At 38.7% G+C, this 13,300-nt stretch overlaps 1 protein-coding gene across 1 annotated transcript; it reads right to left on the bottom strand.

The window, feature by feature from the left end:
• Window positions 1-965: 965 nt before the first annotated feature.
• Window positions 966-8,993, bottom strand: C1H8orf88 (chromosome 1 C8orf88 homolog). The gene is made up of 5 exons (XM_066547914.1): window positions 8,807-8,993; window positions 7,923-7,999; window positions 6,472-6,556; window positions 2,883-2,989; window positions 966-1,233 (listed from the first exon to the last, which is right to left on the bottom strand). Exons 1-5 carry the CDS (start codon window positions 8,892-8,894, stop codon window positions 1,195-1,197), a joined length of 396 nt encoding a protein of 131 aa, XP_066404011.1. The 5' UTR covers window positions 8,895-8,993; the 3' UTR covers window positions 966-1,194.
• Between the last annotated feature and the right edge of the window lie 4,307 nt (window positions 8,994-13,300).

Raw genomic sequence — 13,300 nt, 5'->3', positions numbered from 1 at the left:
TGAGAGCTACACACAGAAACTGTCGGAAAATATTCCCCAACATATTGGGAAAACAGATCCATATGACTCACTCTAAGAAACTCCCAGTGATTAAAAACTAACCAACAAAAATATTTATTTGCATCATTCAGGAAAAGAAATCCGGTGCCGATCCAGTGCAACTTGACAGGTTTTTGCATTACTGCAATAGCCATTTAACACATCCTCATTTAGCTTTCGTTATCATTTGTGACAGAGGGTAAAAAATTGCCTGCAGTACCCAAATGATATTATTATGGGTCTAAATAGACATTTATAAGTTAATTATATTCATACAAAATATTTATTATTGATGCCTGTCAACTGATGGATGCTTCCAGGAAGTACCTGAACTACTGCTTTCCACTTCAGTATTGGATACCAGACTCATTGAAGGAAAAAAGAGAGAATTAACTCTACATTGCTACATCCATTTACCCATATAAGACATAGGATTAAAATCTGTCTTGTTCCTCAGTTTTTCCTATTACTTTCACTTTTCAAACTCAAGAACACTGGACAATTATTTACAAAGAACTTTAAGGAATACAATGCATATGCAGGTCTCCTGTTCTGATGCAGGATGAGAGAAAATGTCCCTTGTTAGTGAAATTACTACTAATAAGAGACTTCATACCTTGAAAAAAGGTATGGGTATCCACAAGATATTAAAGAATATTTTGTGTCAAGATTTCAAATTAAGAAGAAGCAAGTCAAGTTTTGTCAAAAAAAAAAACCTTAAAAAATTCTCTCTACTACTAGAGGAGTAGATACCCTAAGACATCTGAGATTTGACACAGCCAGTAGTTGTTCCATCTTTACTTCTGAGGAAGGGAGTTAGGAGCAATCAAAAAGTCCAAGTGAAGTATTTATTCAGAATTTATGGTCAGGCAACATATCTGGCTACATAACACAAACAATTCAATGACAAAATTCTGCCACACCAATATGCAAAATTATTTATTTTCACTTTAATCATATTGCCATTTCAGGCATTACAAATTAAAGGTTTGTCTCTTAAAGCATTCAGGCAATTACAGGAAGAAACAGGCATTTTCATAGGTTTCACAGGGTCGTACTTCCATCTGCAGGCACCCAAGTACCTTCAAAAATCTTGAAGACCTACATCAAATGTAGCTCCCTCAGTGACAGACTTTGGATCTTCCAAACAACATGTCACTTCTTGCAGATGTCAATGAAAGGTTTGTTCTTTACCTGTGAGACAAACCAACCCTCAAATTACTTCCATTATAACAGATCACTTAAAGTTTTCATTTCAGTCTGCTTGTAACTCTTTTTTACTCCACATACATTTCACAATTTGGAATTTTTTTTATTATAGCAAACAGTTCTATTTTCATTAATCATAGAGATTTCATCTAAAAGTTTCCTATTGGGTGTCAAGCACTAACAGTACTAATATCTGTTTGAATGCTGAGCTATGTATTGGTAGTCCAGATCCCCTCAGCTGAAAAAAACCCCAGTGTCCTTTGGGACAAATGCAGTCCACAGTCCACCAACTGTATCTTCCTTCTACAAGTCATTCTAGGAAGTTTTCTTCATCTGACAATACAACTTTTACTCATAAATGGGCACACACTTCAGCAGTGGCTTCAAAAATTCAGAACTAGTAAAGTCTTAGAGGCATGAACTGTCTGAATACTCAGTTCAGCAGCAAACTGTTGAAAACCACCTGCTCCAAAATACAAGCTCACTGACACTGTAGGATTGTCTGTCATTAGAAATTTATTTGCAGGCCACCTTCTGCCACTTTTAAGCATCAATTATTTGATTTACACATGCATCTCATCAATTCCTCTGGTTTCTGTGCAGAAAAACAGATGACATGATCAACCAATAGCCTGGAATTTTGGCTGAACTAGGTGATCTCACTGATTTCTGTATAGGGACCCTCCTTTTTCCTAGGAATGTAAACATCTGAAAGCACACAGAGTATCAAAATTTGCCACTCTTAGAAACCCAGGTGGTGGGAGAGGGGGGAAAGTTAGGGAATTAAAGAGCTGAGACTTCTGAATCTGAAAGCAGATTTTCAAACAAACAAAGCTTTCACCTTGAGGGTAAATAGAAAGATATAAAAGTAAGATCAGGGAAAGGTGATTATGGTCATATATTAGTTAATTTTTGTTTTTTCAAAGGACAGAAATTTTTAAAGTTTAAAAATGCCTCCAAATGTGGCCAACAAACTAACCATGTGGACATACTTTTCCATAATAGGAATCCTATTTCTAGCAGAACTACATCCTAATGGTCTCAAAAGCAGCCTAGTTATGTAGCCTAATTTGATATGATGTTTACACAGATTTTCCCACACTTGGGGTCCAGAATGTAATCCAGTAGATGGTTTCTCCTAGCATATGAAGTTTTTGAGGATTATTTCATCACAAACATTAAGGTAGCACACATGGATATCCTTCACATTCATTTCTATTAATTTCTCCCCAAAACCAAAGACCAAAGATAATGATAATACAAACTGCAATGAGCTCATTAATGGTTTTGTGATGGACACTGATGCATGAACAACTCAAACAGTGGATTAAGATTTTTACCAAGCTGGAAATTTATCAAGATTGTTCTCTTCTATTTTGAAAACATGGAAACATACCTGATTTTTTCCTGAAAACAAATTTAAAACTCTTTCCCTTTATAGGGTAATACCCAGGGTGAGATGTCAAATATCAACTGCAGAAGTTACATACAAAAGTTGTGTTGAATTGCTCAATCTGTCCTTGAAAGATTTTGCCAATTTGACAGGCCATTTTGAAGGTGTTTCCTGTCAAATGGTTTATCAAAATTTCCATGATGATTTTATAACTTCATTTACCACAAAAGAATGCACTTACTGGCTTTTCAAGTACAATTGGATGATCAGGAAGAAACTCTGGTTTCTTCTGAGAGAGAGAAACATTTGAAAGCTTCAGAAGGAAATCTCTGCTGTATTGGATCCTTTCTGTGAATATACAAAATCACTAAGTTTAACATTCTTGTTTAAGGAATTAAGATTGGAAATTCAGAAAAATTATTTTGTAACTTATATAATAGTAGAAATGCTACACGTGGAATATAAAGATCAGTTTTAAAAACAGAAGTAATTTAGGTCATATCTTGCATCAGGAAATTCTGAAGTAAATAGAGCATTTCACTTTACCTGCATCAAACTGACACAGTAAATCAACACAAAAGAAGAAAAAAGGTGATTCCAACCTTACAACAGACTCCCTGTATCTTGTTCCAGTTAGCAGAAACACCATAAACTGGTCTTGAAACCCACAAGAAAATCTGTTTATAACTCACTCCAAAGTGGCACGTATTTCTAAGTGACAGATAACAAAAACGGGGTGTCTCTTTTCTTGGAGCTAATAAGTTAAATGTCTTTCAACACCTAAAAGTAATGAAAAGATCTGCTGCACGTAAAATAGCAAACAGATTAATAGCAGTGAAATACTTTTGAGGGATTATGTTGGATCAACAAGTGTCAGAGCCTTTGCTCAGAACATGTAGGTTTCTCATTTTATAGCACTACTAGAGTTTATAGCACTGTGTCTACTATGGCATAGCTTTGGATACAATATATCTAGCAATGTCTGTATTTAAGCTGATATTCTCAAACAAGAGCAGAAACAAGAGGAAAGGAATTAGGCAAACAAAGAACAAACCTTATCTCTGGTCCTTGATGACAAAGAAGCATATTGCTTTAGAAATAATGGGCTTCCTGCAAGATTGTTACACTGTCACCTGATGACCAACAGTTTTTCCTTCTCAGACTGAGGGATGTTGAAAAGAGAGAAGCTGATATCAACGATGACACAAATCTTTTCCTGCCTTTGAACACAAATGATGCAGTAACTGGTGAACCTAAGGGAGGGCATGTGGGTAACTTTGAAAAACAAACAGTTTAAAGAATACGAGCATACTTGAAAACTTCTGTCTTCTTTTTACCTCCCTTTGATTAAAAATCTATGAAGATGATGACTTCTGTAAGGCCTTTAACACAATCCCCCACAACATCCTTCTCTCTAAATTGGAAAGATGTGGATTAGATTGGGGGACTGTTCACTGGAGGAGGAACTGGTTGGACAGCTGCATCTGATCTCATGTTGGAACAAGTGGAGTGGAGAGTCCCTAAGCTGATCACAGGGTTGGAACACCTCTCCTATGAAGACAGGCTTGGGTAGTTGGAGATGTTCAGCCTGGAGAAGTCTCTTGGGATACTTTGGGACAGCCTTCCAGTACCTAATGGGGGCCTACAAGAAGGCTACAGAGGGACTTTTCAGAGGCATGTAGTGATAGGAAAAGGGGGAATGGCCTTAAGCTGAGGGACAGTAGGTTTAGGTTAGATAGGAGAACAAAATTCTTTACTGTAAGGATGGTGAGCCAATGGAAAAGGCTGCACAGAGAAGTTATGGATACCCCATCCCTGGGAGTGTTCATCATCATGCTGGGTGGGGCTTTGAGTAACATGGTCTCCTGGCAGGTGCCCCCACTCATAGCAGGGGGTTAGAACTTGATGACTTTTTAGTCCCCTACAACCCGCACCATCCTATGATCCAAAGAGTAGTGGGCATGTCTGGATGTAGATCAGTGAGTGATGAATGGTATCCCTCAGGATTCCATATTTGGACCAATTCTTTTGAGTATCTTCAGCAATGACAGACAGTGGGATCAATGGCACCCTCAGCAAATTTGCAGGTAACACCAAACTGAGTGGTGCAGTTGGCACACCTGAAGGAAGGATACCATCCAGAGAGACCTGGAAAAGCTCAAGAAGCAGGCCCATGAAAACCCCATGCTGCACTTAAGAACTGCTGAGACAGATGATTGAAAGCACAGTACCACTGAAGAGATATTAAATAGAAATTATTATCTGGAACTTAAAGTACATCTGAACATAAACAGAGCTCTAGAAGAAATTTTACTGTGCAAGTAAAAAAAATGAAGAAAACAAAAGACTTATTTGTAAGAAGTAGCTGAATAGTAGACCTCTAAAGTTGTGTAACTCAGAAGGAAAAGATTACAACTATCAGCAAACAAACAAAAGCCCTTTGAAAACAAGTGTGAGAAAAAGTTTGACAATGGGGAGAATTGTGGAGCAGACTCAGAGAGGCATCACAGAGCAAGTAACCACTGAAAACGATCCAAAGGGTTGGATTATACAAGAGATCAGGATCTGATGAGAAGCTGTTTAAGATCTTGTAGAACAAAACAATCTCTACTCACCACAAGCAGAATCGATTATAAAGGATCAGAAAGAAATCACTAAACAGACAGAACTTGACAAGTCTGTCATCTAACCAGAAACCAAAAACCAGGGCTCTCTTCTATTTATCAAGATCAAAAATAGAAGAAATGAACCTGAGCTTTATAAAGATACATGGAAGACTTATTTTCAAGTCAGTAACACACAACAGAACCAAACTAATGCTCAAGAACCTGAGAGATGGTAACCTCAGACTGACAAAAATATGAAAGCCTCATTAAAACCTAATAGAATTCTTTCAAATTTTGAGTACAAATAGCAAAAGAACAAACTACATCTTCAGAGATTACTTAAGGACTGGAAAATACAGATGGATGCCTGATTACAGGCAGACATAGACAAATTAAATTGTCTCAAAGAACTGGTGACCTAACCTGGGTCACTGATGCAGTTTCTGTAACATGTTTAGAGATGAAGAATTAGGTAGGAATCAGGGCAGGGAAGGACTGTGAGAAAGCATTTGAAATCTGAGATTATCCCTTAATAAAAAAAAAAAGGAGCAAAAATTTGACTTGGTTAAACACCATTTCTCTGTGAGTACAGTGGCAGGCAGTACAGAGAGAAAAGCATAAGGAGCAAAGTTTAAGGACAGTACTGACACAGAAACAAATAGACCAGGATTAATCATAAAAAAATTAATTCATATCTAACCACCCAAACGTTATTATTTCAGAACCACCGTAATAAGAGCAGGACAAGGAAGCCAAAATGCTGAGTTCTCAACTTGTTTACATTCAGTAGTCTGTGTGCCACAACTGAGCCCTGCAGCAGGCTAAAGGATGCAACTCAAATCTGTACTTCTACACACACAAGCAATCTATATAAACTCAAGATTTAGTGTGAAGAATTTTTTTATGTTTGGGGTCTGTTTTTACAGGGGGTTGGCTGCAGTTTTTTGTTTGTTTGTTTTGTTGGGTTTGTTTGGGTTTATTTAAGAGTTGTATCCCTATATGCAAGCAGCTCTACCAGGGAAGTTCTTTACCTCACTTATGGTGAATTTTTATACTTTCTCTAGAGTGCTATGTGAAAAGCAGAAAAGTTTCACTCTGCTCTCCAAACTATCAATGCACTGGCTGATCAGAAAAAAATAAAGTACAGCCCATATCACTTCAAAGTTCAGTTGGCCTTTTTCCAGAAAATAAAATCCTGACACAGCTCCACATGCAGTATTTTACCTTTTTTTTCTCCTGATTCATGTTGCTTTGGTTGACAGAGCATCATAGTTTGAGTTAAGATCTTCACTTCAGTCATTTCAGATGACTAAGATAGGAAGGAAAGTTATGAAGCTTATTTCCTTTAAGCATATTAAAACAAGGATACATGTTTCTTAGGTAAAAGTAACAGTTGTAGTACAGTTTAATTTGAACCTGTAGAATGTTACTTTTGATTACATACAATAAAGGAATAAGACAATACAGATGAACATATTTGAGAGATATTTTTATACAGAACTTTACAGTTCAATTGTTAGTCTTTAAAAAGAACACAATTAACCCTTCCTTTTCTATCATCCCACCTAGAACGCAGCCACAAGCTGCTACATTTGGGAATAATAACAGCAGGAAGAACTTTTCTTAAAGACCAAAGGATGGACTTGGATTCTTTCATTTAGCAGAAAGGAGATGGTCAAAAGTATTATTGAAAAGTCTTATCCATATGCTACATTAAAGAAAAAGTTAAAAAAATATATAAAAAATACAGCTATACCTATATCAAACAAAGGCAAAGTGCAGCTACATGTAGCTAAATACTGATGAAACTGAATATTACAGCACTGATGACCAAAGGCTTATTTAAAAGGGAGTAGTTTGTTCTCTTCAGTAATTACTGCTCAAGAGACAAGGCTAAGTGTTAATTTCCCTGTGTTGGATCAAAGATAGGCTCCCAAGACCTTGATTTTTAAAAAAAAAAATTAAAGTCAAAAGCAGCTTGCACAAGCTTAACAAAATAAAGAACACCTACTGGATTACTAAAACTCTTCTAAAATAATAAAAAAATAAAGTAAAAACTAAGGAACAGGTATTTGTTCTCACAAAAACCCCCATCTATCAACACTCTGAAAAAAACATTCAAATCATAATCTTTAGAAAGTCAAATTCAGGCTATGAAACATGAAGCATTCCATTTGGAAGACTTCAAACTTCATTTTCCAGCAAACAGCTATAACCAATTTCAAGTCCGAAAAACATATCTGTACCATGTCCAAAGTCAAGCACTTCTAGCAATAAAGCATAAAGTTTTATGATGTTTGCTGTCTCAAATGAATTTGTACACATGCTAACAACAAAAAAAATTCTAATTTTATTATTTATACATAAGTGAAGACAGAATACATGTACTCTACATTTCAAAGAGCTGACTTAAATTCAATAAAGACTAAAGAAATGCCACACAGATTTTTGTAAGAACCTTAAATTCCTAAGCTGCATTTTTCAGCTATTAGTGCATGCAAATACCAGGGAAAGGCATTCCTGAAACTCGTAATTCTTTTCAACAGTTCTGACACTGCTGGTTTAAAACATTCAGAGTCAAGGACACTCCAAGCTGGAAACAGTTTTCATTTGGTTACATAATAGATCAGCTGACCTCCAATTTATAAATAATTATATATTTCCTCAATACTCACCCAGTTAACCTTACTCTGCAAACATACTTCAGTGCTGCTGGGTAATTCAGTTCGAATGTTTAACGCAATGGGTGATGCTGGTGAGCATAAAACATTAAGAAAAAATAATTTCAATAGACACCACAGTATTATTTTGTGATACTTGCCCCAAGAACACTCCTTGCTGCACAGAGATTATACAGGCATTTATTCACAACTTAGAAGCTCCACATGACCACAGGACCCCTCTTCCGTTTCTTCCATAAATTTCATACAAAGTAAAAATTTATGATGTCACTTAGCTGCAGTCCACATCAGCACAGCTGATGACTTTCTGGCCACCAAAACTTTCTAACTTAACAATAACAACTGTAGTACTGCAATAGCTAGGCTTTAATCTATAGAAATTTAAAATTTAAACCAAAATATTCACACTTGACATAAATACTGGAAGTTTTTTGGGTTTTTTGGGTTTTGAAATTGTATGAAAGCTAGATAAGAACAATGCAGTGCAGTATACTGTACCTGAGGCATCAGTACTTGCAATAAAACCCAAATAATCTGTTAAATTATTTGTATTTTATGTTTTCAATAGTAGGATCAGCCACCCCAAGAAATCCAAATTTAACAGAGAAGCCTGATCCAGCTTTCTGAAGCTACATTTCAGATGCCAAACTAGAAGAGCAGTGCCAAAGAGCTCTGCATAAATCTAATACAGTTTAAATTCAGATTTTATCACAGAAATGATGTGCTAAGATCAACACACAGCAAGCTATTTACTCACTGTAGTTTAATGAAATAATTTAAAAACAAAACAAAACAAGACACCTTACACATCCTTGTTACTTCCCAAAACATAACCCAAACTTTGGTAAAGTGAACTGCACCTTAGCCAGGCTACTCACCTTGTTTAGAAGACAGTTGATGCACAGGTCGTGCTGGCTGAAGGGATTTACCAATAAACTTTTTTGCTTCTGTAACATTTTGAAACATCGCACTTCAAAAAAGCAGCTGAAATCATTAGCATTCAGTTTCACAAATGGATGTTAAACAAGAAGAGCAATCTACCTACTCCTTGTTAGTGGCACTTGACAAGGCAATATTATATCTGGGCAGGAAAAAGCAGAAAGGTCTGATGCATCAATTTTTTTAGATGATTAAACATGCTGGATAAAATTTGCATGAAAACAGAATCAGACACTTCTCTCATTTTTCCTTCCAATTGAGCTACCCTAGCTTCTTCTTAAGAAGATTCTTTCCCTGTATGTCTATGTACAGATTTGGAGAAAGGAGATGGGGACATGATGGAAATAAGGGAGTTTCTAACATTTTAGTTCAACCAGTTTTTAATTAATTAGCATCAGTATACCCCTTATCAATCTGTTGTCTGCACAGGAGTTCCTCACATATCTATATAAACTTAGAGGACTGTTTTTTAATAGCTACTTCAGTTAAGTTAATACAGTTTTGTATCTTCCCACTCAGTTTAGCTACTATAGAAGCATCAAAAACTGTGAAGGTGGTGCTGGGCTGAAAAATCTCACACTTTAAGTAAGCAATCAGTTGGAAAATGTTCTTTTTTAGTATCTGTATCCTAATGGATATCCCTCTCATTCCCATCTCTTGTCAACTGGGAGATTTTATGATTTGAAGGAATTTCAGCATTTTTAGAGAAAAAGAATAGCAGAAAGAGCAACTGCCACAATATAAATGATACTGATTTTTTTTTCTACAAGAAAGTTTACAAGACAAGGGAATAACTGTTATAACAAAAAAATTCAAGAAATAATCACAACTGCAAGGGTTACAACTACATTGTCCACTTTCAGTACAAAACAGGAAAAGAGAAGCTAGGCTGTTAGACCCAGTATCATTCACAACTTTACTTGGTCTTTATGTTACAGGAAGAAAACTAAAAATCATCTGAGAATTTACTACATTATAATTTTTTGAACCCTTCTAACACAGTCAAATAATTTTCCAACACATGAAGTTGGAACCAGGTCTAGAAACTGTTTCATGGTTACTGTCAAATTAGAACAACTTAACTAAAGCAAGGAAAAAAAATCTCGTTTGGTTCTCTGATTTTCCTACCCGCTCATCTTAAAAAAGGGAGACTTCAAAGCTGTAGTCAAAAGCAGCAATGAAAACTCCTGCAACTGAATTAACTAAGACTACACATATGGATGACATATTTGATTTTACCCAAATTATGAATGCTTGTATAAATCACATTTATCCTAGATAGTGAATTTCCACAGAGAACAATGCAGTAATTATACACATTTGCATAACAAGAGTGAAAAAAACCCACAACAAACAGGCAAGTTTTCCTTCATGCCCTGATGACAAATGATATGCATGCTTTTTAAAAACAGGAAAACTTGTTAAAGAGGCTGCCTAGCTTCTAGAATGCAGCATACCTCTATTTTTTCACAGTGTTCTGATAATAAAAACAAGTTTTGTGGGGACAACAAAACACATTTTGTCACTCTTCCCTCACCCTCCCCCAGGAAGACTCTGGAAATGATCTCAACAAGTTATCTAGCCCAACCTGCTCAATTAATAGAGTGTTCTTTCTGACCAGTGTCAAGGAAAGTGGAGAAGGAGTCGTTTTAATAGCTGAGAAATAAACTGCTTCCATGAGAGACTACTGCAGTAGGGGCGGCATTCCAAGAACTGTCCCTTCCAAGGCCACACTGCTTCTCTGGGGACATTCCCATGGGAGACCTGCCCAGCAGAAGGGAAGCCTTGTGGCACCAACAAGCGGGCCTAGAAGCAGTTCCGTAGAACCCAAGAATTTTTTTCAGCATATTAATAACCTGGACATTGACGGCAGCCATTTCCCAAGAGCCCACCTCAAGTGTTTGGAAGGCTTTTTTCCTAAATGCGTGAAGGGGATTTGACGCTATTTTCGTGAAAAATCCCCACAGGTAACCGGAAACTGACCGTCCCCTCTAGCCCGAAATGGCACCGCACTGGGAACCCCACAAAGAAACAAAACCCCCACCGCCGCCCGGCCCCTCGCCCCCTGCCCAGCCCCCGTGCCCTGCCGTGGGCCGGGGGATGCCCAGCCCACCTCCAGCCGCCGGCAGCGCCCCTGCCCCGCGATGCCGCTGGCCGTGGTCCCGCTGAGCCCGCTCCGTCCCTCAGCGCGGCCGGGCGGGGCGGCCTTCGCGCGGCGCCTCGGCCGCGGCCGCGTGCCGGGCGGGGCCGTTCAACGTCGCGCCGCGGGCCGGGCACGGCCGGGGCTCCGCGGGGCTGCGGCGACGCTTCCCGCCGCTTCCCGCCGCTTCCCGCCGCTTCCCGCCGCTTCCCGCCGCTTCCCGCCGCTTCCCGCCGCTTCCCGCCGCTTCCCGCCGCTTCCCGCCGCCCCTGGCGATTCAGGGCAGCGGGGCCGCCCTATGAGGCCCTCCCCGCCAAGGAGCAGGAGAGGCGGGCTGAGGTGCTGCTGCCCAGCTCCCTCTGCCCAGCTCCCTCTGGGGTTAGAGCTCAGAGGACTCGAGATGGGTAAAGGTGTCCTCCTCCTCTGTCCCACAAACGCAGTCATATCAGGGCCTCACAGTGGTAATTGGAAGAAATAAGTGACTTTAGAACACAACTGTGAGGCCTCTACAGCTAACCTCATCCAGAAAGAAATGAGCAATTTGCAGGCCTTGGAAAGCTGTCCGTGAATTGGAAAGCTGCCCTCATGGCATGGGGCAGGAGGGACGAGAGAACTGCCTCTGGCTTCTCAGTTACAGAAGTGATGGCATCCTGTATGGTTTGGAAATTCAGAGTTTTTCCTCCTTTTTTGCTCACAACATGTAATCAACAGTAGCAATGAACACACCTTGCTCACTCCCTGAGAAGCACACTAAAGTTCCCTGATGTTAGTTTGCTAGACTTCACCTTACTTAAGTTTGCAATATTAATTAAAAGTCCTTAAGTTTTTGCTGATTTTTTTTTTCTAACATATGTATTTCATATCACCTACTAAGAACTCCAGAAGTTCAGAATATGAAGGTAATGCCAAGTACATAATCACACAAATAACAAGCAACTATTAATATCCAATGTTAAGATTTACCTGGCTAGTTTATAAAGACTGTTTTGTTGTATATTGGCTCTGCTTTGCTACAGTCTCTGAATTTTATTAACTTAGGTATTCAGAGATGAAGCTGTCCCTGAAATAGTGGCTATTATATACAGACATATTATCCTACAGTATTCTCTCCTAACACATCTTCCAGTTGGTTTCCTGAGCTGTTCATGCATGATGTCCTATCAGCCTTCTCTTTACAGACACTGGTGCACCAATCTGCATACTCACTAACCCATTTGCTGCTGTTTAAGGTCTGATTAAAAGTAATTTCTCCCAAGTGAATTAGTTTATACTCAGACATGTCCTGTTTCTTCTGACCCACCATCCATTCTCGCAAGATTGTCATGTAAAACAGTTGCTCTCCTATTCTTATCAACCATTCCCTTAGCTACATAAGAACTAATTATAAATTATTAATATGTAAGTGCCCATAAATATTAAATGTCTCTGGCTATTACTCCAGAGCTGTTACTGATGGGAAAGTCAATGGGGCAACTAAAATAAAGGTATGGTTTTTTTTTTATAGAGCTGTTGTGCTTTTTGAAAGAAGCGTGTCAGGTGCTGCAAACCAGATTTACACAAGAGTGACACTATCCTTCTTGACATATTGAAATGGTATCACCTACACATGTAGCAATAGGAATTCTTCCAGTATTTTTGCATATTTAAATATGCTAAGGATGAACAAAACAGTAAAAAACCTCACATGTGTTTTTTAAAGGGGCTGTAAACTGGACTGCTGCTGGGTTGTAAGGCAAGGAGAAGGGGCAGGAACAAAAATACGGGGGGAAAAAAGGAGTGTGCCAGGTATTTTGAAAGCTTGCTGGGAAGATGGGAATATTGGGTCTGGCAATGGCTGTTTTGTGAGGCTGCCCGTGCCAGCAGGAGCAGTTATCACCCCGCACGCTGCAACGTGAGCTGGCAATGCCGGCATGGGCTGCAGCCATCGCCAGATGCCAGCAACCTGCTCTGCTCGGCAGCCTCGCCCGTGCCCGGGGAGAATCGTGCCTCCCACTGCGGGAAGTGGAAAATACATTAGCTTATCACTTGTCTCCCACTTTGTCTGGTGCTGGCAATTACACTACTGAAAATTTCTATTTCGTTTGGTTGGTATTGTTTATGTTCTTAAATGATGATAATCCAGTGTTCTCTCAAACACCTGATATACACAGTAATTAATTTGAAGGGGCAATGAAGGTCTAGCCAAGAGAGACTTAGTATATGTTGCAAAATATAAATATTAAAGGTTTTTCTAGCTGTGTGAACAAAATGCTTATATGTAAGGAAAAAAAAAAATCCCAAAACCAACGTTTTT

The sequence above is a fragment of the Molothrus aeneus genome, chromosome 1, assembly GCF_037042795.1.
Source record: "Molothrus aeneus isolate 106 chromosome 1, BPBGC_Maene_1.0, whole genome shotgun sequence".
In the NCBI taxonomy this organism is placed as follows: Eukaryota; Metazoa; Chordata; class Aves; order Passeriformes; family Icteridae; genus Molothrus; species Molothrus aeneus.
The sequence above is the reverse complement of the archived record's forward strand: the minus strand, read 5'-3'. Positions and strand labels throughout refer to the sequence as shown.